The sequence below is a fragment of the Kryptolebias marmoratus genome, linkage group LG4 (genome assembly GCF_001649575.2).
Source record: "Kryptolebias marmoratus isolate JLee-2015 linkage group LG4, ASM164957v2, whole genome shotgun sequence".
NCBI lineage: Eukaryota > Metazoa > Chordata > Actinopteri > Cyprinodontiformes > Rivulidae > Kryptolebias > Kryptolebias marmoratus.
This window is the reverse complement of record NC_051433.1, coordinates 13,625,001-13,649,717: the sequence shown is the minus strand read 5'-3', so window position 1 is coordinate 13,649,717 and position 24,717 is coordinate 13,625,001. Positions and strand designations below refer to the sequence as shown.

Sequence of the window (24,717 nt, the reverse complement as noted above, 5' to 3'; positions counted from 1 at the left end):
ATGTTCTGCAGAAGCCTGTTAATCACCCATTGATTCAAACCAGGTGTGTCGGAGCAGAGAAACAAGTAAAACATGAAGGATAGTGGCCCTCCAGGACCAGGGTTGTCCACCCCTGCAGTAGAGGATCAACAGATGATCTTTGAAGACTTTTTTTGTTTGTTTTTTCTTAAAGACATGACTTTCAGATGCCCTTCATCTGCTGTAGATCCATTTGTAGGCCAGACTCCTCTTCTTTTGTCCTTCATTTTTTAAAGAAAATTAGTAAAAAAAGCAGCCAAAGTCCAAAAAAAGACCTTCAGAAATAAATGATGGTTATAAGAATCCCTAAATGTACAAAACTTAAAATTGGATTCCAGTTTCAGAGAGGTGTGTTTGCAGCACGTTCTCACAGAAAGCTCAAGTTATTTTTATCCCGCTGGTAATCGCATGCAGCACACTCCTTGAAACGGGCAGGTTAGAGAAACCACACAAAAAAGAATCAGTGTTCCTCTAAATCTGGCCTTGTTGTTCCTGAAGTGATTAACGAGGCTTTAATGTCCGCGGAGGGAAAGCAGAGCCGGGGAGAGTCAACAAGTTTTCCTCCTGAACTCGACTAGATTCCTCCTCTTCATCACTTCTGCTGGCGAAAATCTGACGCGGCCCTGTCATCGTGCACACTGAGGAGAAACTGCGCTCTGCGGGGGGTTGCCTGGCAACATCTTTATGATGCAAAGTGACTTCCTCAATAGGCGAAAAAGTGCTGTCTGTGTGTGTGTGTGTGCGCGCTGGGTGAGAAAACACAGCGAGAGCACGGACAACAGCTCCATACATTCCTGCACTGATTGAGCAGTTCTGATATCCTCACAGAGTCCAGCAGATTGAGAACAATCTGAGCGTGTCTGGAGAAACAACGGCTTTCCGCTCCGTGGTTTCCCTCCGTGTCTGAGCCTCCCCGTCAGTCAGAGAGTCCGGCTGGCTCGCTTCCAGCGCGTCAGCTCGGCGGCTGCGATTCTTTAGCCCCGAGAAGGCAAAACAAGAAGCCCAGAACTGCCCACAGTCGGCCGTCTGCAGCCAGTTTACGCCCACTGTAGACAGTCTGAGCGTCTTTAAGACCACCAGGAACGAGTGACAGCTGCCAGTTACCTCGGCTACGCTCCACTGACTGCAAATGAGGAAAACTGTGACCTGATTCCGCTCTGCGTCTCACCACTAACTACATCAGATAAAGACAGCAGCTGGAAATAGATTCGTCACGCTGGCAATTATCTTCCTGAACTGCCTTTAGTTTTGTAGTTTGACATCTCTACAAAAATATGATGTTTATGTCAGGAAATACTCAATTATCTTCATTTTCCCTCCCCTTTACTTTGCAGTGAATGTTATCTTTAGGGCTAAATGTCTGCATCAGAGCACACAAACCCTCCGTCAAACCCAAACACCCAGGACTTCTACAAAGTAAACAATCAAAATGTCCTGCTGTACAGCTCAGCTGACGATGACCACTGTTAGATCCGGTGCGTTTGGTCGGGTCGTGGAGGCATCAGGTCCAGGAGGGAAACCCAGACCTCCCTCTCCCCCCAGAGACGCTCTCCAGCTCCTCCTGGGGGATCCCGAGGCGTTCCCAGACCAGAATCCCTCCAGGGAGTTCTAGGTCTGGCCTGAGGTCTCCTCCCAGTGCCTGAAAAACCTCCAAAGGGAGGCGTCCAGGCGGCGTCCTCATCAGATGCCTGAACCACCTCAGCTGACTCCTTTCGATGAGGAGGAGCAGCAGCTCTACTCCGAGCTCCCCCCGGATGACGTAGCTCCTCACCTGATCTCTGAGGCTGAGCCTGGCTACTTTACGAAGGAAGCTCATTTCAGCCGCTTGGATCCAGGATCTCGTTCCAGTCCTGATCCAAACCTCATGACCATAGGTGAGGGACTCTCAGATACGAGAAGGAAGTGAAAAACCTTGTATCCTCAAACCTTAAACTACCCCTTTAGTCACCACGACCGGACCAATTTAGAAAGAAGCTGTTAGTTTCCACCCACCTTGTTGTAGTAGTGAACCTCCACCACGTGCCACTGGCCGTCACTGACTCCGCCCAGGACCGATGGTGAAACTGTGGTCTTAGTTTCTCCTGCAGAACAAATCAGCTCTCAGTGATTCGGCTCCTTTCAGGGTAGGAACCATAAACCCCCCCGCAGCGCATAAGATGTGTCGTACCCGCAGAGAAGGTGAGCTGGATCTGCTCGTCGATGATTTCCATGGCGATGAAGTCGTGTTTCTCATTGAAGCGGCCGTTATAGAGCAGCAAACCGTTCGGCTCTTTGGTGGCAAACCTGAAAAGAAAAAGAGACAAATTTCCCTTTTTACACAATCCTGTACAACCTAACACCCAACCAAACCAAAATGGTAATAATTTTTTTTTTTTTCATAATTAGAAGTCAATAGCTAAATAATAACAAGGTATATACACTACAGTAGGTATTAAAACTGAAAAATATTGGTCTTTATTCATTTAATTATGCAAGAAAACAATAAATAACGGCATCCAATAAAAAAATCACTTTTTATTTGTATTTCAACAAACAATATCATGTTTTTTAATACTTTCAGCACCGTACAAGCTTTAATCAGCTGGATTTTGTCTTTATTTACATTTCTAAAATACATAAATATAAATGTAATGTACTTTTTGTTTTAAATCTATAGAATATTAGACAAATCACATGAAGAAGTCGCAACAAATTCCCCAGAAACAAAAATCACAGCATTAACTAGTATTACTCTCACAGCTTAAACTGACTTTTAGAGACTTTTAGAGTTTAGAAGAAGCTGCTACAACCCGCTCACTGCAGCCACAGCTCAGTTCATCTGAGCAGGAATGATCTTCTACATACGTGTTTTTAAGAGTCCAAGCGTTGTTAAAAACACATTTATTGAAGTTCAGCAAGCGTTAAATCTCTGTTAAAGCTCATTGATGTTGCATATCACCCATCAGCTGCTCTGATTTTTAAAGATTGATACTGGATCGGCTATAGAAAAAAAAACAAAAAAACATTGTTCTGTTTGAACCGCGAAGGCCTTCTAAAGCTCGAGTTTAAAACTAATGAGATTTGTAGAAAGGAACAGACAGGACTAAGCCCAACAAATGTGAGCATGAAGCCTGCAGCCATGCGAGAGAAAAGGAAAAGAGCAGAGGTTTGGTCTGACCTATTTCTAACAGCATCTGATGCTTCGCCTCACGGTCACCTTCCTGCAGCAGAACAACCACACAGCAAGAAATCAGACAGTGGTGCCATACAGATGAACGGAAAAACATTCAGTTTGCCGTCGAGGAAAACGGTGGAGAGCCTCGTTAGGCGACGCTCAGAAGACAAACGGGGCAAAGCTGGAGCTCCGGGGTGGAGGTGGGAGTGGGGGGAGAGAATGATAACCTGGAAGTTTTTTTTTTCTCCCTGCAGGAGAGAGAGCGAACAGCCGCTCCGACCCCGGCCACACTTCAGCTCCGAGGTTTAAAGCTGCAGGAGCGGAAAGGGGAGCTTCTGCCTCCGTTTGAACTTCCTGCCTCACCTGCCGGCTGTGGCTGATGTGAAAATGGGTCACAGAGAAGTCTGTAAGATGTTCATTTAAAATAAAATAAACACCGACTGCCAGATTTACTCCCTCAGCAGTGAGTCTCCTGCAGCTGTCTGCTCAGTTACTCACACAAGTGATTCATGTCTCTCTCAGAGAGGTCACTCTGACTCTGATGGAAGTGAGCCTGGGTTTGTGTTTTTTTGTGTGTCTTGTACGTGCTGCCTGAGCAGCCTCGTCCTCCTGCGCCTCGTCCACTCGTCGGGGTTTCAGGGGACGTCGTTAGTGCTGCGCTCTCGGAGCGGAGAGCAGCCAGAGGGCACGGCACCACTGATCTGCTTACAGAGAGAAGAACCACCACCCTGACCTCGGAGCGGCGGAGGAGGCGGATAATAAAGGTAGAGAAGCTGCGGTGGAAAAAAAAAAAAAAAAAATAGCCCAGCAAGACGAAGGAAGGAATCATCATCTTCCGCCGCCCTTCATCCTTTGACGTATCGATTTAAAAGGACTCCCCCCTCCTCCCCTCCCCGAGCCCTCTGAACTATGAGGGTAATCAGCCAGAACTAAACGGCGACTTTACCGGCATCACTGCCTGTCGCATTAGGCGGCCATCAGCAAAAATAACAACCAGTTTCCCCGTATGTGAGGAACCATGTCACGCTATGCTAACACGCTGAAGTGCACGGGACGAGCGCAGTGGGCCGGAAGGATCCTTTGTGAGCGGGAAATGACACAGATTCACGGCGAAAGCCCCTCGATCAGCTGCTGCGGAAACCAGGAGGACGGGAGGACGGATCCTAAAGGGACAGTTCAGACCTTCCAAAACTGTCTGAATGATTGAAAGAATCTGAAATAAAATCCTGAAGCTTATTAGGAAGAAAATGTGAACATCTGTAAAGAGGATTGTCTACAGTCAGCCGAACAAGGCTTTATACTCTCACTGCTGCCAAAGATGCTTCAAGAAGGGTCTGAATACGTTAAAAATGTGTTTTTTTTCTTCTTAATTAGCAAAATACTCCTGTTTATGGTTCGTGACTGAAGCTAATTTTATTAGAGAAGAAAAGTCAACAAATGCCTGTTAGCTTCACAAATGTCTTAGCCCGTGTTGTTTTATTTTACAGGTTAAAAAACTGACTTTTTCCCAAACATTTAAAAAAATAAGACATCTGTTCGCTGACTGCTGAAATCTTCTTATTTTGAACAGGAAAACTGTCCTTTTGGAGACACTTCTGTTGTTTTTGTTTTTAAAACCTGAGCGAGCACGTTCCACATCCAGAGCAATCCTGGCAGAAACCGGATCGGTGCGGGTCAGGTAACGGGGGCTTCAGAGGTTAACCTCACCGAGCTCGCGCTGTCACGACCGGCGCCTTTTGATTTCATAGCTCCTCCGAGCCGCGCTGCCGCCGAAACACAGCCGGCCTTCAGAACCAGTCCGAGCGGTTCTGCATCAAAAAGGAGTCTGTCACCTGATCCTGGCTTAAAGAAGGGCTGAGCCTCTGAAGCTCACTGAGGGGATATTATTTCCACCGCCGCAGAGCGTCAGGTCCCACCTGAGGGGTGGGGCTGATCATTCGGCTGTTGTGTCTTCAGACAGAGCGGACAGGAAAACAGCAAACGAGTAAATAGTTTGAATGGTTGCAAATCGACTTTATTAACCTTTCATCCCTTACAACAAGTTAAAGAAACAGCAGGATTATTTCAGCTAAATTTAGCTGTTTTGTGGCGTTTCCATCAAACACACTGAGGGTCAAACTAACTAATCCGCCAAAGTGTTAGACGAAGACCTATGTGTTTGGAGTATGTTTTGAGGATGACTCTCAGCTACTACTCTCCCAGATTTTAGCTCAATATCTGTTAAATTGCTTGACTTATAGCTATCTAGGTGTTTAATAAGTTTGATTAGGTGTGGCGGCCATCTTAAATAGGGTTCACTTCTAAACATAATCAGTTGTAGAGCCACATTCAACGATTACGTTCTGGGAGTTTCATTAAAATCCGCCAAGTGGTCCATGAGATATTGTGCTAACAGACAAGCTTGACTCCCACCGTTCATGCCAAGGTTTTAAACCAAGACCTAACACGATCGGTTAGGGCTCAAAGTGTGCGTTGTGAATGACTCTCAGCTACTACCACAGCAACTTTTACCTCAATGTCTGCAAAACTGGCTGATTTACAGACACTTATGTGTTTGCAGAGGTCGATTAGTTGTGGCAGCCATGTTGAATCAGGTTGACTCCAAAAGTCAATCAGCTGTAGACGTTCATCCGACTACTACGTCTGAAGAGTTTCATTTCAATCCGTTCACTGGTTTGTGAGAAAGTTCGCTAACAGACGGACAAACACACATAGACACAAACTAATTCATTATTTCCCACCTCCCGTGGCGGCGGACGGAGACAAGAACTTCTTTTTTCTTTAGAGTAATGGCAGCAGTAATGGGGCAAAACTAGACCTCTAGAACTACTAAACAAACAGACAGATCAGAACGTGAGAGATCTTCTGTCAGGCTTCAGCCTGCTGAGGAGGACTGAGCTGAAATAGGCCAAACTCTGACTCGCAGCTCTGAGTGACACAGTGACTGTAATAAAACCTGACTTTATGAGATTAACGACCTCTTGTTAGGAAAAAAAACCTCCTTTCCAAAAAAAAACCTCCTCCCTCAGCTCCCTTTCCCTCCAACGCCTCATCTGCTGAAGTACCGGATTCTAGAGGGGCTGTCAGAGATCCTAAACACCATGAAGGGGGAAAAAGAATGAAATAAAATGTGGAGGTGAGAGCGAGCTGGGAGAGGGTGAGTGGGTGGATGGAGCGAGAATCACAGGAGGAGGAGGAGGAGGAGGAGCTTACGTGAGCGAGAGGGTGAAGTGGAAACGCTGGCGCAGGCCCTTGAAGGTCAGGAAGGAGTGCGGCGGGAAGTTGCGCGTGGTCATCTCACAGTAGGGCTTCTCGTAGCCGCCCGGCGGACACTCGCACCTGAAGCCGCCGACCAGCAGGTTGACGCAGGAGCCTCCGTTCCTGCAGATCCCCGGGGCGCAGCGGCCCGAGCGGGACGACAGCTCGCAGCGCTCTCCTGGGGGAGAGAAACGAGGATTAATGTCGTTCACGACGAGCAGCACCTCCTCGGTCACACTGCTCCTGCAGCTTAACGCGGTCAGAGGAGGGTGACCAGAAAACCAACATCTACGAGTGCAAAACAAACACGGGAGCAAAGAATTCAACCCGGAGCAAGTTCCTGTAAAAACGCAGAGTGAACGAGTGATGAGTGACTGCTGAAACCCGCTGAAGAAGCTGGAAGGGAGATGTTGAAGCTAAAAGATGCCAAAGACTAGCTAAAAGCTAAAGGTAGTATGCTGGAAGTAGCAAAAGGCTACTAGTTAAAACACAAAAGTAAAAAAATGCTAGCTAAATGCAGCAAAAGGCTGGCTACAAAATAGTAATAAAATAGTAAAAGACTAGCTAAAAGCTAAAGGTAGCAAACGACTAGCTAAAAGCTAAATATAGTAAAAGGATAGCTATATGCTGGAAGTGGCAAAAGGCTAGCTAGAAGAAGCTAAATGTTAACTAAAAGTAGCAACAGGGTAGATAAAAGCTAAATATAGTATAATATAAAAAGCTAACTGAAAGCTAAAAGTAGCAGAATGGTAGCAAAAAGACACCTAAAAGCTAAAGGATAGCAGAGCAATAGCTAAGAGCTAAAAGTAGCAAATAGAGAACAGTATTCTTCAAGGAAACAGAGCTCTCAGTGTATTTCTAAAGGAGTTAAATATCTGTAAATAAAATTAAATACTTTGAAAAGTATAAAAAACACAAAAAGCAAAAGTCACAGCAGCCATCTCCTGAATGAGCCGAATGTTTTCACATAGGAGTAGCTAAAATAACACAAAGTGTGCAGAATAAGTGAGATGGTAAAACAACAGGTAGACATCGGTGTGAACATTGAATCAGCATCCACACCGAGCTGAACGAGGACTCCTGCTCTTCGTCGGTTTGGATGTTTGGCTGCTCCTCGTCACGCCCAGGACGAGTCGAGAGGAGCCGCAGCTTCAGCTCCATCCGTATTCAGAGCGGCGAGCCGCTGGCAGGAGCGCGGCGAGCTGGAAGTGTTTGTGAAGATGACTGCAGCTCCCTCGCACCTCTCAGACGCTCGATGACTTGATTATCACGGAACCGGGAGGACTGCGTGCTGCAGAAATATCAGAGAAGGCCTCGCGTTCCCTGAAGGAACGCATGTCGCCCGCCTCCCGTCAGGCTGGAACGCTGGGAAACGACGGAAGCTGCAGCTGTTTGGGTCAAATTATGGAAATTATGAGCGACACCACAAGCTGTCACGCTCGCACGCGCTGTGAGTGGCTCTCAGCCCCACAGAAGGTGTTAGCTCGGTGTCTGTAAAGTTGACTGACTGCGGCGGCCATCTTGAACTCGACTGACCCCAACGGTTGATCAGATGCAGACGACTATTCGACGATTTGTGCAAGTTTTATGATCTGAGCGTCACTGGCCAGTAAAAATATTCATACTTGTTGACCTTTTCAGTGTTGATTCTAGAGACAAACAAAACAAAGAAGTAATTATTTTGGTGATTACGGCTGACAGATCGATGATGAAGCTGCAGCTCGGACAGAATCAGCGGGTCACATCAGAAGCCATTAGTGATCGATAAGAAGCGCTGGACTCAACAAGCAATATATTGTGAGTCTGTAAACGAGCCTTCCTCCTCCTCCTCCTCCTCGGCCCATCGGCCCGGGAGGCTGCAGCAGCTGATGAGGCGAGGCTGCTCGCTCTCTCAAGCGTGAGCAGGAATCCGTGTCGGCAGCGAGAAAGACTCGCTACTGTAACACATCTTCATCGTCCTCCAGCAGCGCCGACACACGGGGCCCCTTTATTTACTCTGACTATTAATCACCCCATTCACGGCCCCGCGGAGAGAAAGGGTCTTTGTTTTTATGGCTTTGTCCATTCAGTCAAAGTAAACGGAGGAGCTGCGGGCGGACACGTCATGAGAAGGAGCATTTCGTCACGTTTCGAGGTTAGAGTAAAAATAAAAATTAGGCTTTTTAGTGAAGCTTTTTAAATCGTCTTCTAATGAGCTTTGCTTTGCAGAAATGCTTCATGGGTAAATTATCCTGCAGTGCTTTTTTTTTTTTTTTTTCCCTGCTGGATGCTTGACTCTGAGCAGGTTTTCTTTGCCATGTGTGAAGAAGAGAATGCCTGATAAATGTAAAAAAAACATTTAAGGTGGAGTGTTTTCCGGGCCTGGAGCTGGGCCTCGCCACATGGTGGAAGATAAATGCGAGCCCTGATTAATGGAAGGAAGTGGCGCCTCATCTCCAGCACGTATTGAAATGCAAAAAAATCCTTTTTTTTTAAATCTGAATTGAATCACCTTTATGAAGAAGAAAAAAAAAACAACCTCCTGCGTGTAATTTCTTCTTTTGAGATCGACGGCAAAACTCAGATGATTCACAGGAATGGATCACTTTGAATGGATTTTCGCTTCGGGGTGGATCATCAGGAGAGTTTGGTGGAAATGTAAGATCTTAGTTTGAAAAGCAAATAAAGCGACTAAAACATGAAAACAGAGGAGACAAGCGGCGCAATGACGGCAGCCTTGAATAGTTTTTCTGGACTGGAACTGAACAGGAAATGCAAGTAAACTTTAATGATTGCTAGAATTGAAACGTGCAGATATTTATGACAAAATACAAACACGTAAAACTCTTTGGGGTAAAAAAAAAAAAGGGTAAACAGAGGCAAACTATGGCTATAATCTTGATCATACAAATATTTGTCCTTTAGTTTTAATTTACTGAAGCATCAAACAGGCTGGGCGCTCCTGATGGGGTTTAGGTGCGACTGAAACTAAGTTTAGGGAAAGTTTTTTACAAAGGATGAAGTCTAAAATGACATCTTTGCTGATAAAGATGTGGAGGGAGAATATTGACCTTACAGTGGTGATAAATCGCTGAATGAGACGGCGCAGCGTGACGTATCCCGGCGAGCGGATGGAGGAATTTTATCCACCACCAGGAGCAACGGTGGAGCCAGAGGGTTGCCACCGGAGATTAACCCTTAATCATTTCAGGAAACTATGATTTCTAGTTTTTATTTTGCTTAAAGAAATAGTTTTTTTCAAATAAATGGGATGGCCGGTTCACATATATATCTATAAATATATATATGGCGGTGGCCATCTTGGTCTTCGACGTGGCAGCCCAGTTTTCAACAGCGACCTTACTTACGTCCAGACGCATCCAAACACCGAAATGGAAGTCGGTACGTCGCCCATTTCTCAAATTATCCAGCTCACAAGATAGACCGTACAGTATTTCTAAGTCCTCTCTTTGCGTTGAAACATGGGACAAAAAAAGGTGCAAGAATTACCCCCCCAAAAGGGTTGAGAAGTTAAAGTACAAAGTAACAAAAATAAAACTAGACATAAGTTCATTTTTCAGATCTTGACCAGAGCTGGACGACGTTACAATGAAATGATTGAATGAATAATTCATCCCTGAAAGTCCCCTCATAATCCAAGATATAATAACATACTCTGCTGCAATTTCTTTATAAATGATACTGTTTAATGCGTTTTTTACCTTCAGGTGTGCAGATTAAATAAAAAGTAAGAATGTTAAGGAGCTACAGTCTGACTTATAGGAGAGATATAAAGTTTATTTGTATAAATAACTGGATATTTATAGATTTATAGAAACAGAGGGTAAAAAAGCTCTGTAACTTGGTGCTGTTCAGAAGAAAATAAGTTTTTTTCCCTTCAGTAGTTTACTGCAAACACACAGGTCTTCAGTTCAACCAGAAACAAAATAAAATCGATTCTGTTTTTTTTCCCATCCTAAAGAGATATTTGTTTAAAGTTCTCCTTGCTGACCCTTTAAAAGGTGATCAGTATCATTAAACATTACGCTCCTGACATCTTCCAGGATGCCTTTTTGTTCCTGTTTTCAGCTGCTGCGTATAAAACCCCTTCTTGCTGTAAAATAAAGCAGCTTGTTCTGAATTCAACAGCTGGCTGCAGGCAGTGACTCCTCCTGTGCTCCTTTAGGTTGGACAAACGCTGCACCGGTAAACATTACCTCACAGTGACTCTGATCTGATCCCCTGCAGGAAAGAAATAACAATAAAACACACACACACACACACACACACACACACACACACACGACATGTTTCTGCTGCTTCCTCGCTGGGTTCTGGTGAGCGTCTCGTGTGTTCAAATGCTTCCCTGGAGGAAACCACAGGTGCTTCCCCGCCGCCTCCAGGTGAGCAGAACCCCACAGAACGGACGGATCAATAATTCAAACACGCCCGGTTCTGATCTTTTTTAAAGCTTCCTACACGTCCGGCCCGGTCGGTAAACGCGCTCTTTGTTTGCCGCCAAGAAAACGCCTCAGAGATCCGTGCTCGGAGAGGAAGGAACGTCACTGCTGACATTAAACCAACATTTCTAGAATAAAGCTAAAATTATCCCATAATCCCACAGGAGCGGGTCAGAGGTCCATCAGCTCGGCCACCACGCAGAACGGTGACATTTTGAGAAAGTCAGTTTATTTCTTAGTTCTTATTTCACCACAGCTGGTAGAGAAGAGTTTTAGTCGAGAGCAGGGCTCGGCTACGTGATGCAGAGGACTGATTCTTGATGTTGCGCCTGGAGCAGTCCTTTGTTCCGGTCTGGACTTCATCTCAACCCTTTACTCTTTACCTTCTCCAGGCTGAAACCATCCTTCTTCGGACTCTTGAAGACGTTTCGCCTCTCTTCCAAAAGGCTTCTTCAGTTCCGACCGTGGGAGCTGGAGGATGTTTCTTGTTTGTTTTTTGTAGTTTTTTTGGTGTCTCTCCCTCTGTGGTGGTCTTAGAGCTTCTTATAGGTTTTCTGCAACACTGCAGCGACCCGAAGTTCAGACAAGCTCCTGTCGACTGGGGTGCGTTTACAGTATGTGATGAGCCAGGAGAGCTTTGGTGCAAAATTTGCGTTTTTCAATCTTACAAATGCACTTTGGCTTTTATTAAAGACACGTCCCTGAAAGATTACCAGCTCACATCCATCTGTACATAAAACCCTCCCCAACGTAGGGACTGAAATGTCTATTTTAGTTCATAATTTACATAAAATTCTGGTTTATTACAAGGACCCGAAGCAGAAACAGCAGGTAGCAGTAGCACTTCCTGTCGGAATATCATAAGATTTCTGCCTGAATAAGCATTTTACGTAAAACTGACAGCGTGAAATGACGGCAGAGCTCCACTTTGGTCTTGGCCTCGCTCGGACTAGCCGTTAGCTCGTCAGTCCGGTCAGAACTAAACTGTCTCTCCAACCTGAGGCTGTTCAAAGAGCTATCTACGACAGGTAAGATATTAACTCAGAGATCATCCTAACGGGTTACTCACGACACAGAGTTGTTCAGTCGGAGCAGTTCGCTCTTTAGAAATTTATATCAGACTGTTTTTTTTACATGAAGTATGCTGCCAGGAAACAAAAAAAAATAGAGAGTAAGGCTGGCGTTTTATTTTATTTTTTTCTCCAGAGGCTTTTAGTGTTTGGCAGGTGTTCATCTCAGACACTCTGAGATGGTTTGGAAATGCGACTGTGTGAGCATTTACTATTTTTTTACTCCGTGGCAAGTGCACATTTAAATGCATCTTCGACACAAAAGAGGGGGGAAAAAAAGACAAAGCAAGAAACACTGTCACGACTCGGGAAGACTGGGGTGAGGTGAGAAATCCTCACGCACCGGGGGCAGGAGAAGGAGCGAACGGAGAAGTCACTGACAGACAGAGAGCGTGTGACAAGATGCTGCTCTCCCGCTGCGTGCTTCAAACGAAACAACAACATCTTGTTTTCCTGCGTCTACAGAGTGACTCAGCCGGTCCAAATCATTCACTCCATCCCCTTGGATTTTTTCTTCCAGCAACCATCTGGTAACGCCCACGGCCCAACAGTTCCCGACGCACACACTACCGACACGTACGTGCACGCAGACCGCCTGTCCACCTGTGTTACATTTATAATCGCAGGTTTTTAACACCTGAACTCACGGAGCGAGCACGTCAGACTAAACCTGATAATCTCAACCCTCGTGGAAGAAGAAAAAAAGCGCGATCAGAGGAGAAAACCTCAAACGCACGCCGCCTGAAAGGCTTTGTTTGATCAGACGGTCTGACAGCATCAGACGTCTTAAATCATCAGCTGCAGAATCACTTTCAGATAGCTCCGTGAGACCTCTGGATCTCACAGATCCTGGATCCAAACCGACTGATGGAAATGTTGGGGTTTTTTTGCCAACTGCGGATAAAAATACGCCCACTGCACCCACTCACACGTTCACTCTCCCTGGCTGCTGATTCACATTAAAAGCACCGGCAGTCCAGCTCCGACACCCACAACTGCGCAGAAAAACCATTTAAGTGCCACTCAAACGTGGACTCTGAGCGCCTGAGCCCACACACTCCATGGCTGACACCATATCAGCCTTTATAAACAGTCGCATAAATGGGTAAAAAAAAGAAAGGAAATCAGTGTTTGATTAGGTACAGTTTAATGGGAGGACAACCATTTGTTGTGCTCCCACACAAACTACATTTGCTGCTGTTCACCAGGTGCCGTTTCTACTATTTTTGTTGAAGAAGTCAGAGCGGAGAAGCATAGATCAAAGTTTTTTTGTTTTTTTAAAGCACTTCGCTCTCAGGCTGCAGGTTTACTTCTGGTTCCAAGAGTTTCTAAAAATAGATCGGGAGGCAGAGCGTTCAGCTATCAGGCTCCTCTCTTGTCGAACCAACTTCCTGTTTCTGTCCGTGTGTCAGGATTTCAGTTTTTAAGTCATTTTATGGGTAATCTTTTATGTTAAGTTCATTGTTTTCATTCGTGTTTTAGTTTTATTACCTGTGATCCATGTGTTTTGCCGTCACTCACCCTCCCTCAGTCAGTAGTTTTCCATGCCAGCCCAACTCATCTGCACCTGTTCCTAATTAGTAATCAATCACCTGCGTCCACTTCCTCATCAGTGGTGTCCAGTCCTGGTCCTGGAGGGTCACCATCCTGCATGTTTTAGTTGTTTCTCTGCTCTTCAGCAGGTCTCCAAGTTCTGCAGAAGCATGTTAATCACTCAGTCATTCAAATCAGGTGTGTCAGAGCAGAGAAACACCTAAAACCTCCAGGACAGTGTCCCTCCAGGACCAGGGTTGGACGCCCCTGTTATAATCTGTTCCTCAGCTTCACTTCGTCGCTGGTTTATTCTTGCAGAAATACTCTGTCTGGTTATTTCCTCGTGAGTCTCTGAAGTTTATGTTTGTAAGTTTTCTGTCATTAGTTTTTGCTGCCATCACAGCCTTTTTGTTTTTCTTGTTCATAATTTAGTTTATTTTTGAATTCTTCGTGTCGGTCTGCATTCCAGTATCTGAATATGAATTAGATTTATCATTGAAACTTGTTTTTTTTCCCCCTGAAAGGACTTTTTTGTTGTGAGCTGACACTATATAAATAAATTAAACTGAACTGCCAATTCTGATTTTGGCTGAAAAAAAATTAAAACATTTTGTCCAGAACAGCACCAGGTTTTGGGACTCTGTCACTGGAAATCTATCAATTATATTCTTCCAGGAGGTTGAACAGACATATTTGTAGGAATAAATACCAAATGGAAAAATAATTGCTTTTTATCTCTTTTGTAAACTATATTACCGCTCCTTACCGTTCTTATTATCGTTTCCGCACACCTCAAGACATAAAACTGAACTAATACATGAACTGTGCAAAGTCCTTGCAGGAACTGGTAGTGATTAATAAATATATTTAAGAGTCCTAGGCGCATAGATTTGTGATGGTGAGTGTTATTTCATGAAATATATCGGTGATGTTGAGCATTTAATATGCAGTCCTAACAGTCTTTATTGTTTATTGAGAAATCCTGCAGATAGTCTTTATAAGGTTGTTTATTAGTTGTTTTTTTAAAACCTGAAGACATCTGTATAGGATAACACTGTTCACACTGCAGACAAAAATAGAATCTGAATCTGATGTTTCATCGACCCACATCTGAATCTTTTTATGCCTGAACGTCACAAATTGATCTTTTTTAAATCCGACCCAGGTCGCTTTCATACGTGGAACTAAATCAGAAACACACCTGATGTTTTTTAAAGTGACCTCAGTCTGAACGCACTTTATCTGACTTTTACGTCATTAAAGTAGGAGTGTGTGGATTAAATACTTATACTATCGATACCAACTCCGTGCTGATTAAAGCTCGAACCTACAGAATATAAAGTCATGTGTCCCGGATGACTGAGAACCTGCGTCAGAATGTGGTACGAACGTTTGGGATGGGTTCGTTCTGCTGATAGCATGATGGGATTGATTCTTGAGATCAAATGTAAACACTGGATGAAACGAGCGCGGCTGATAATAAATCAGTCGGCTCTGAACACACAGCAACCTTCAGAATCGAGACACGCACGCTAACACGAGCAGCGTCCATATTTAGGTCACATCTAAATTATAATGTGAACAGCCACGCCAATAAATAAATAAATAAATAGGAGTCGAGCATTAAAACCTGCGGTGTGAACGTCAGGACTCTTAGTAAATATGCGATGTCGCAGTCAAATGTGTGACACACAAGCTCAGGTCATTTTTTATTTATTTATATTTAACTTTGGCCAAAAACACAACCCTAATTACTAAACATAAATCTCTGCATCTCATTAAAAGTCTGGATTTGACCCACTTAACCTCTCAACAAAATAGACGAGCAACTACCTTAATATCCATGCTGTATAAATTAGCATATTTATCTCTGTTTTAATTTGAGCTCTTTTCAGCTTCTCTCTCCTTCCTGCAACCATAAACCCGAGCAGATGATCTTTCCCCCTTTGAAGATGTGAAGAAATAAGAAATCCTGCAGATGGGCTCGCAGTTTTCTGCTGCTCTTAGTAATAAATTATTCCAACGAAAGCTGCCGTGCCCTCAGACATACTTTGTAATTTCTTTCTTTTAAATTTTTATTTTAGTCTTTTCCCCACAGGGCATTTATTACAAACGACATCTTTAATTAAAAATTTCCTCAACTTTAGTTTTTATTTCAGCGTTGCTCAGAACAGAAGGAGTAATTCTTTTGTCTTTGTAGAGACAGTTTGTATCATCATGTTTTTCTGTGAGCCAAGGTCTATTTCTAAGCTTCTGAATCAAAGATAAACTCTGTGAAACGTGCAGGTTTTTAATGAACATAAGGTGCACAGAAAGTTAAATTACATGCTTTGATCTGGACCGAGTCCATCCAGCTGCAGCTCAGACAATAAACCTCACAAACTCAGATATGAAGCTAAATCCTGTGGCAGACTGTAAATCACCGAAACACATCAATAAGTCCTCCTTTAGATTTTCTCTGCAGAGATGCACATTAGTGAAGTGGACCGTGTGTCTTTAACAAGCAGCCAGGATCAATAAGGAGCTGAGGACGGGACAAGTGGGGACAGACGTGGACATTACGACTGGACTTCAGTGGAGGAGGAGAAAGGAACATTTGGTGGTGGCATAAAAACAGCTTGAGACTTTTAAGTGGAACAAAACACCTGAATGCAGATGAATTAATTCACCTGGAAAATCATCTTGACCTGCAGCAACATCCCCAGAGTAGAAAGACTTTTATAACGTCACAAAAAAACAGAAAAAAACATCAATACCAAATATCAATCAAGGACGCTATTAAAGGGACAGTTCTGTCGTTTTGTGGTATTTTTTTTAAGCGGTGTTGTGTGAACTGGGTATGAGCGGTCAGTATCTTACCTGCAGCAGACAGCAGTCAGAGCAATCTCAGTTTGGAGAACCAGAATGAAATTCACAAATAACAAAGGAGTCGAGCTAAATCAGAGCAGGGAACATTGACAAGTGCATCTGAAACAAGGGGTCTGCAAGCTGTGGCTCTGGGACCACATGTGGCCCTTCACCCCCTCTGCAGCGGCTCCTTGTAACAGTGTATATATTACTATAAATGCACCAGAATGAGTTAAACAACATAAACAGCTGTCTCATGCAAAGAGGACAGGAAAGTTCTGAGTGACTTGCTGTTAACAATAAGCCCTCGTTAACTGCAGGTAAGATACTGACTGCTCATACTTTCTCGACACAACACCCCCCTTAGAAAGCAGAAATATACCTTTAAATGAGAGCCTGAATCAAAAAGGACAAACACTACAGAGCATGTGAGTGTAAAGGCTCCTACCTGTATATTCTTGGAAGCACTCACAGGTGAAGCCCCCCTCCCTGCTGCGACAGACACCGTTGGCGCCACACGGTTTGGAGTAGCAGAGGTCGATCTCGGTCTCGCAGTAGTCTCCCGTGAAGCCGGCGGGACAGCGGCAGCGCAGCCCGGCAATGGGGTGGATGGGTCTGAACAGGATGGTGTCGGACGCCACAAACGGGGCCAGGCTGTCGAACTTCAGCACCGACACGCACTTCATGTAGTTCTCGCACGGCTCCCGCAGGCAGATGTTGTCGTCAAATGGGAGCACTTCCTGGGAGGAGATCTCCGCCAGAAGGCTGCGGTTCAGGTACAGCCTCTCCTGGAGTTCCTCTGAGCCGAAAAACTCCCCGGTCTCGGGTCCCCTCCCGGGCCTGTCCGCCCCGAGGCCTGCAGGGCGATGGTGGCCCTCTCCGAAGGCGGGCACCGCCACGGACAAGCTGACGTTGAGGATGCGGGCGCTGACGTCCGTGTCGTCCTGGATGTTGAAGATGACGACGTCTTGGGGCGCGGCGGACAGTACCCGGGCCACGCCGTCCAGGAACTGTGCGAGCAGCAGGGACAGGAAGTGTTCCTGGGAGGTGTTGGCCAGACGTAAGGTGATGCTGTTGGACAGCATCTCATCGGTGATGATGGTGACCTGGAGAAGGCACTGAGCCGACACCGAGTGGATGCCATCTGAAAGAGATTCAAAAAAGGGCTAGACCTTTACAGACACTGAGCTAAACTTTGGGGTGGTAGTAGCTGAGGGTCGTTCACAACACATACTCTAGGTGCTCACAGATCATGCGAGATCACGAGAAATCACAGGTTCGCATGAGGTCACCGATAAATTCGTCATTTCTCAACATAAGATCCTTTTAGTCTAAAAGTCTGGTATGAAAGGCATCAGGTGATAGGCAATCCTTACTTTTTAATTTGATGTAAATTATACCTATTTGCTTTTTACTTTTTTTGAGGTACTTCAGTCTTCCAAAAAAACCCCAGAAAGTAAAAATCTGACACACCGAGCAGCTGTGACAGTAGCTACTTAATGGTTGAGGAGTTAAGCAGCTGCTGCTCAGTCGGCCGCATTTTTGAGCAGAATAATGACACACTGAAGAATGCAGCGACAACAGCCTTTGTCTCGTTTCCTTGGCTCAAACGGGTGGTTTTTGTTAAGTATTTTGCCAGAACAGATAACGAGTGAGTGCCAGGAGAAAACAAGTCTTTCAGCACAGTCCAACTCTGTAATCAGAAACTTCACGCCTGCATTCACAGCTCATCTTTGCTTTCTTTGTCCGGAAGCTGAGATTCTGCTTCATTATAAAGCCCTTAAGTTGCATTTCCCAACACAGCCAATCCCTGCTTTCTAAACCAAACCATGCCTTATCCTCAATTCTCTGGCTCTAAAAGCATACATCAACTGTATGCATTCTTCTATTGTACAGGCAATAAAATACATTAACTCGCGTGTAAGCCCTTTATTCACCAAATCTGATTCTGGTTACTGACAACACGCTGGCAGATGAAATCGAAATGAGCGTTTGAACGTGTTGCTTTAAATCAGGACCTGCGTGACAAACAGGCTACACTCTGTTGTTCCTCGCTCGGTCCCGCTCTGCTGAAACGAGACCAAAAGCGTTTCGGAGTACCGGCTGAACGTCTCTGACAGAAGCGGTCAGGGTTCTGCTCACTGAGGAGGAACGTTGTGATGAAGATTGTACTAATGGCCTCAATCAGAAAGGATGTAAAGTTAACAAGCAGAGACCCCACAGTGTGGGGTAAGGCTGTTCGTGGGCGGACAATTAACCTGGATTGCTCGACTTTCTGCTCAGAGACAGAGTTCTTTACACGGTGGAAACATTGTATCAGTTTTAGTTTAATATATTCACAGTTTAGTCTTCTAAGTGCTAGAACCACATGTGTATATCTACCTGTGGATAGCATTTATATACATGTTTGTTTGTAAATGTGTGTTATGGACATCTATACGCTGGAAGAAATGGATCATGTTAAACTATGTGACCCATGTTTAAAAAAATGAATTGATAAGTCTTTATATTTGATATAATGGCTAATTATAGAAAGAGCAACATGATGAAACAAGGACAGTGCTGATATGAAGGATTTAATAAGCTGATGCTTATTTACTTCGTTTCAAACATGCAGTAACATTGAGATGTTCTAATGTAAAAAAATGTTATTTATTTTTAGTATTGTGATCATTTTATTCTTACGATTATTTGTTGCTGGTGGTGGTTCTGTCAGAGCTCGAAGTATGTGATGGGGATGACTCTCAGCTACTACCACGCTGACTTTCAGCTCAATATCTGCAGAACTGACTGAGGTTTAGCCATTTTTTGTGGTTGTTGATCAATCAGGCTGACTCCTAAAGTTAATCATTCAATAATTATTTTTAGGGTTTCAATAAAATCTGACCAGTGGTTTGTGATAAACAGGGATGTCTCCAACATTTAATGCCAAAGTTTTAAAGATCTTGTTCAATCTGTTAGCACTCTGAGGATAAGGCTCAGCTACTACCACACCAAATTTTATCTCCATACTTGTCACTGAGTTGTAGCCATTTTGATGCAATAATAATAATAATAAAATAAAGCCACTTCCTCTCCAGACTATCTTTTAAATAAAGAAACTATGAGCCTCCTCTGTCACTATAATATCTATAAAAAGAAGAAAAAAAGAAATATAAATAAACGTATATTCATTTTTAGGTATATATTCAAATCAAATGATTTGTATTTTAGGTAAATTCAAAGTAAGACATAGCTAAACTCCCTCACATTCAGATGTTATAAAATAAATGGTAAAATAATTACAGGATAACCACGACGTCTGCTGCTTCATTTCCATAAACTAGACTTAATTAAAACAGGAAACTTTTATCTTGTCCTTTCAAAAGAGCCATAAGTTCACTGTAAGGTCATGTCGAGAGACGGCAAACATTTTGCCTACTGTAGCCCGAAGAGACAAACACAAAACGGGCCTAATCGAATCAAACGTTTTGCGAAAAGACAAGCCTCGGCTTTTTCCCTCGAAAATAATCAATGAGACGCTTTGTTTGTGGCGTCTGGGTGCCGGCCAGAGAGCCGAACCTGCGTGCAGAGAATTCGCACAGATCCACGCTGCCCAAAGTTAGCAGATCCCTGTTCTGGCAGCGGGCAGGTTTTAACACCGAGTTCCAGGAGAGGGGGGCGGCGGGGGGGACGCAGAGGAAGTGAGGCTGAGAAGCATGTTTGACACGGATTTAAACCCTCAGCTTTCAGTCAGGCGATCCCGGAGCAGTAATAATACGGGAGCTAAGAGGAGGAAATGAGGGTTAAAAATAAATAAACGAAAAAAAAATATCAAAGAGGAGACACGAGACGGGTTGCTCCTCTACATTTGCACTTTAGTGTAAACACCCACACAAAACACACACCTGTGGACACAAGGAAGCTCGTGAATACAGGTGGAGAGAGAGAAATAAACTTCTCACAGACAAACTGGTGGTCTTTTTTAAAAAAAAAAAAAAGACTAAGTCATTTAAACAACAAAATGACTGAAAACAGGGATAAATATTCACAGTGGGTTCCACAGCTTTAAAAAGCTTTTAGTTAGAATTTACCAGAAACTTCAAAAATGAGAAGTTAAAACAGGTTTCACCTCGATCTGCTGCTGAAATTGTGCATCGATTTAAAAACTAATGTGCTTTCTGTAATCATCCGTTCTGTGGTCTCCTTACTCCTCTATACCAAAGAGGACAGGGACCGTCCAGCCTATCAGCATAGAGTTCAAAAACCTGCTTCTCTGATGGTATGGGGGTGCATTAGTGCATCTGGCATGGGCTGGTTTACACACTTGGAAAGGCACAATGAATTTATAAAAGTATACACTGCTTTTAGAACATCATGTGCTCCCACGCAGACAGCATCATTTTCAGGGAAAGCCTTGCATGTTTAAACCTCATCCTGCCTCCATTACTGCAGCGTGGCTTCACAGAAGAAGAGTTCTGATGCTGTCCAGACCTCTCAGCAGCTGAAATCATTTGATTCGACATGAAACAAAAAAAATCCAGCAAAGACCCAGGACTGCTGAAGAGCTAGAATCCTCCATCAGACAAGAATGGGACAACATTTCCCTCCAAACCCTCCAGCAGCTGCTGTCCTCAGCTCCTGGATGTTCACAGACTGCTGTTAAAAAAGAAGAGAGGATGGATCCCAGTGGTAAACACGGCCCTGTCCACGTTTTGTAACTCGACAACAACACACTACCAACACTCCATCGCGTCTCTCGACCAATTCAAGTAAGATACTATGATACTATGAAGCAACAGTAACCAGAACAACACAGCTCTAAATAAACAAGGGCTCTTAAAGGTTAGGCAATGTATAAGGATGGCATCCCCTTAATTACATCCCCTGCCAATTCACATTCTTGGATGCGGGCTCAGGCAGAGAGCCAGCGCTAGATGCAGCGCTGGGAAACTGAGCGCGAGGAGAATCTCCTCTCAAAGGAGCCAGACCCTCCTTCAAAGGGTTCATTCTCCACGGAAGTAAGCGGAGCCTCTCAGGGCCAAAGAGGAGGAAAAATGGGATGCTTATTTGGTAACGAGACAAGGTGCCAGCTCTGAAGTGTGACGCTGCTTTCAGCCTGCAGGCCGACCCCTCTGGGCCTCTGGGTGCCAGGAATGCTCTCAGTTTGGGAAGTGGCGCCAGGGAAAAGATTAAACGCACACTGTGGCCGCTGCAGGACTGCCAAGGCTTTGTACGACCGGGAGCGTGAATCTATATGTCACTATGAGCCACGCAGAGCGGACACCCAAACTGTGGAGCCATCAAAGGTTTGGTAGAGTCTCCGGCACCCAGTGGTTTTTAAATTGCTTTAATATATTTAAGACCTACTCCTTGAAGGAATGCATATCACCCATCTCCTTTAATGCCAGAGTTTGACACAATGAGAAATGACAGAGTTGTAGCCGTTTTGGTCAAATCTATGATGATGCTCAGCTGCTGCCACATCAGCCGTCTGTAAAACCGACAGAGTTGTAGCTATTGTTGTGTTTCCTTAGGTCAATTTCTTGTGACAGCCATCTTGAATCAGCTTAACCCCCAAAAGTAAATCTGTCGTAGGTGCATATCTAAGGATCGCTTTCTGAGAGTTTCATTCAAATCCATCCACTGGTTCGTGAATTATCTCGTTAAAATGACTTTGTTGCTCGCTTTTCAACGACAGACAACGAAAAACAGAAACAAAAACCCGTTTTGTGGATTCTGGGGTTACAGATGAGCTTCCGCCAGACAGCAGGAGCGCTTCTGATCCGATCTTTTGAAGCTTAGCTCTAATCATAAATCATCAGGCGAATATTTGTGGTCAAAACAGCCTCCTGTCATAAACCGAGGCGTGTAAACAAGCTGCTCATTAAGAAGATGTAGACAGACTTTGTTTAACGAGAGGGTGAACACTCCGCACATGAATTATCAGCTGAAATGTCTTGAAATATAAATTATAACTAGTTTGAGTTCTCAACAACATCGTGAGCTGCGAGTACTCAGCTGACCTAATACTATAAAAACACCGAGAGTGTTTCCCTTAAAGAAACGTACGATGGAACCGAGGTGTGTGGACTCCCATCACTCTGAGGCTGGAGTAATAAACTGCTGAGAGAGAGGTCAGGACAAAGCCAGAGACCCGTCTAATTAGAGCACAGAGTCGGCCTCGGATCTCCCCGCTGAATCCCAGAAAATGTCAACAAAGTCATGGTGGATGAAGATCAGAAGGACCGTGTGACCGAATCACCGCAGACAGAGACATCACCCAGCGGCACAGCGGCAGCCCTCAGCTCTTTGTGTTCGCACATTTCCACGAAGAAGAAGAACTTTATGATCAAATACAAGACAGCTCAGCAACCTACGAATGCTTCGGGTCCGACACACGACTAGCTGAGCGCATCGTCCGTGTCTCACCTCATGAGTCGACTTATCAAAATAAAAGCACCTGCAGAGGACGGAAAGTTGGTAAGCTGAGCCTGAAGTTTGCGTCTCCTCAAAACAGAGCATGAGAGAACATCCCTGCTGCCAGAAAGAGCCGATATGATGGTGATTTAAATCACCACTCTTTAACTAAAACCAAGAAACTGCACCCAGAGATCTAAAAACATAGCTCCAATGCTTTACTTTGAAAAAAAGTCAAACAGCAAACAAGGTTTGATGACACAGTGCTGTGCAAACATCTTAAGTCATCCCAAAAAGCAGATTACAACTAAAGAAAACTTTAAAAGACCTCCAGAAGGCCTGAAGAAATACTGATTGAGACCACTTTAAAATACTACAAGAACGTCTGGCTGCTTGGAAGGAAATTAGGGAGGTTTAAGACAGAAATGGGAAAACTAACCAAATGTTGGGATCATGCTGGAGCAAGGGGGCCAATCCTGGTCCTCAAGGGCCTCCATCCTGCATGTGTTACTTGTTTCTCTGCTCCAACACACCTGATCTGAATCAATGGGTGATTAACAGGCTTCTGCAGAACATGAAGAGGTGATTTAACCACTGAATCAGGTGTGTTGGAGCAGGGAAACAAGTAAAATATGCAGGATAGTGGCCCTCGAGGACCAGGATTGCCTAGCCCTGCTCTATTTTAAGAGTATTGGGACAAACATTTAGTTAATTTAAAGTTTCTTTTTTTGCCAGCTCTTGTTGCACCTCTTTCTGGGGGTGGAAATGTGGACGATTTCAACTGTGTTTGTGTTTCCGATTCAGGGGTCGAAGTCCTCCAATCTTCCTGCTCTTCCTCCTAACATGTAGGTTAAACACAGAAGCAGCATGAAGATCTTCTGATCACCAAGAGGAAAGGGAAACACATCAGACTCACTGCAGAACTACCATCTGCCATCGTGGCGGTAGGAAAACGATGAATAATCACTCAAACAGCTCTCTTATCCAACCATTCATCACAGGTCGAACACACGAGGAGCATCGCATCAAGCCACAGAGGCGTTTTAATCTGCAGCGTTTCGCAGCTGAAGTGTGTCATGTCAGGAGGGGGGGGCGGGGGACCTCCGGGTAAGAAGGTAACGAGGTTGAGAGGGGCCCGTCTTAGCCGCTCAGCATCACCGCGCCGCAGCATGCGCCGCACGCACCGGGCGCTCCTAGAACATCAAAGAGCGCGAGGCCGGGGTCCCGTTTGACGGATCGGAGGGGGGATCATAAATTAAAAATCATTCGGAAAATAAAGCTGCGAGTCTCTGTGCAGTTCACAGCTTAAACAGCTGCTCGACAAACTTACCCAGTTTAGATTTAAAAGAAGAAGAAAGAAAAAAAAGCACACGCAGTCTGTTTGGACTTTGAGATCTGGGCTCAGATTTACCAAACTGAAAAAAGTTCTCGAAGCAACATGAAAAACACTTCAGAGGACTTTTACGTACGGATTAGTTTCAACCTGTTAAATCCTTAATGTCTGATCATTTAAAACAAAAACTGAAGACAGCATGATGGGTTTACACTGAAGCACTGAACCTCATGAAGCTGGTGTCAGAAGTGTCCCAGACCGACAACACAACGGAGACCACACAACATGGCAGAGAGAGACAGGAAGCCGTTGCTGCGCGTTAGTCAAACAAACCCAGATTTACGGCGCGAGAGCAAACCCTGTGGGACCAACAGCGGCTCACACTTTAATTAATCCGAGTTAAACAGTCTGCCCCCGGTGCTGCCTGCGCTCACCTTCATTAATTAGTGGACTCAGCTGTGTGCGACCTTCAGTAATTTATCACGTTTTCACTTGTTCGTCCGTTTGTAGCTCGCTTGCGTTTGACACGTGTGGGGGAAGGTTAAGACATCGGACCCCCGGTGAGTCAAAGGTGACCGGGAAAAAACTTTTTTATTTATTTATTTTTTTGTAAATAGAAAAGACAACCAGAGGCACGGCTCCGGCCGCAAACTGCGGGGGGGGGGG

General features: G+C 44.6%; 1 protein-coding gene across 1 annotated transcript in view; it reads right to left on the bottom strand.

Moving 5' to 3' along the window:
- The window catches only part of celsr2 (cadherin, EGF LAG seven-pass G-type receptor 2), a 63,210-nt gene that overhangs the window by 20,357 nt on the left and 18,136 nt on the right, over positions 1-24,717 (bottom strand). The window contains 4 exon segments of the mRNA XM_017415933.2: positions 2,011-2,099; positions 2,186-2,301; positions 6,386-6,608; positions 16,768-17,463. Coding sequence (XP_017271422.2) covers positions 2,011-2,099; positions 2,186-2,301; positions 6,386-6,608; positions 16,768-17,463 — 1,124 coding nt within the window.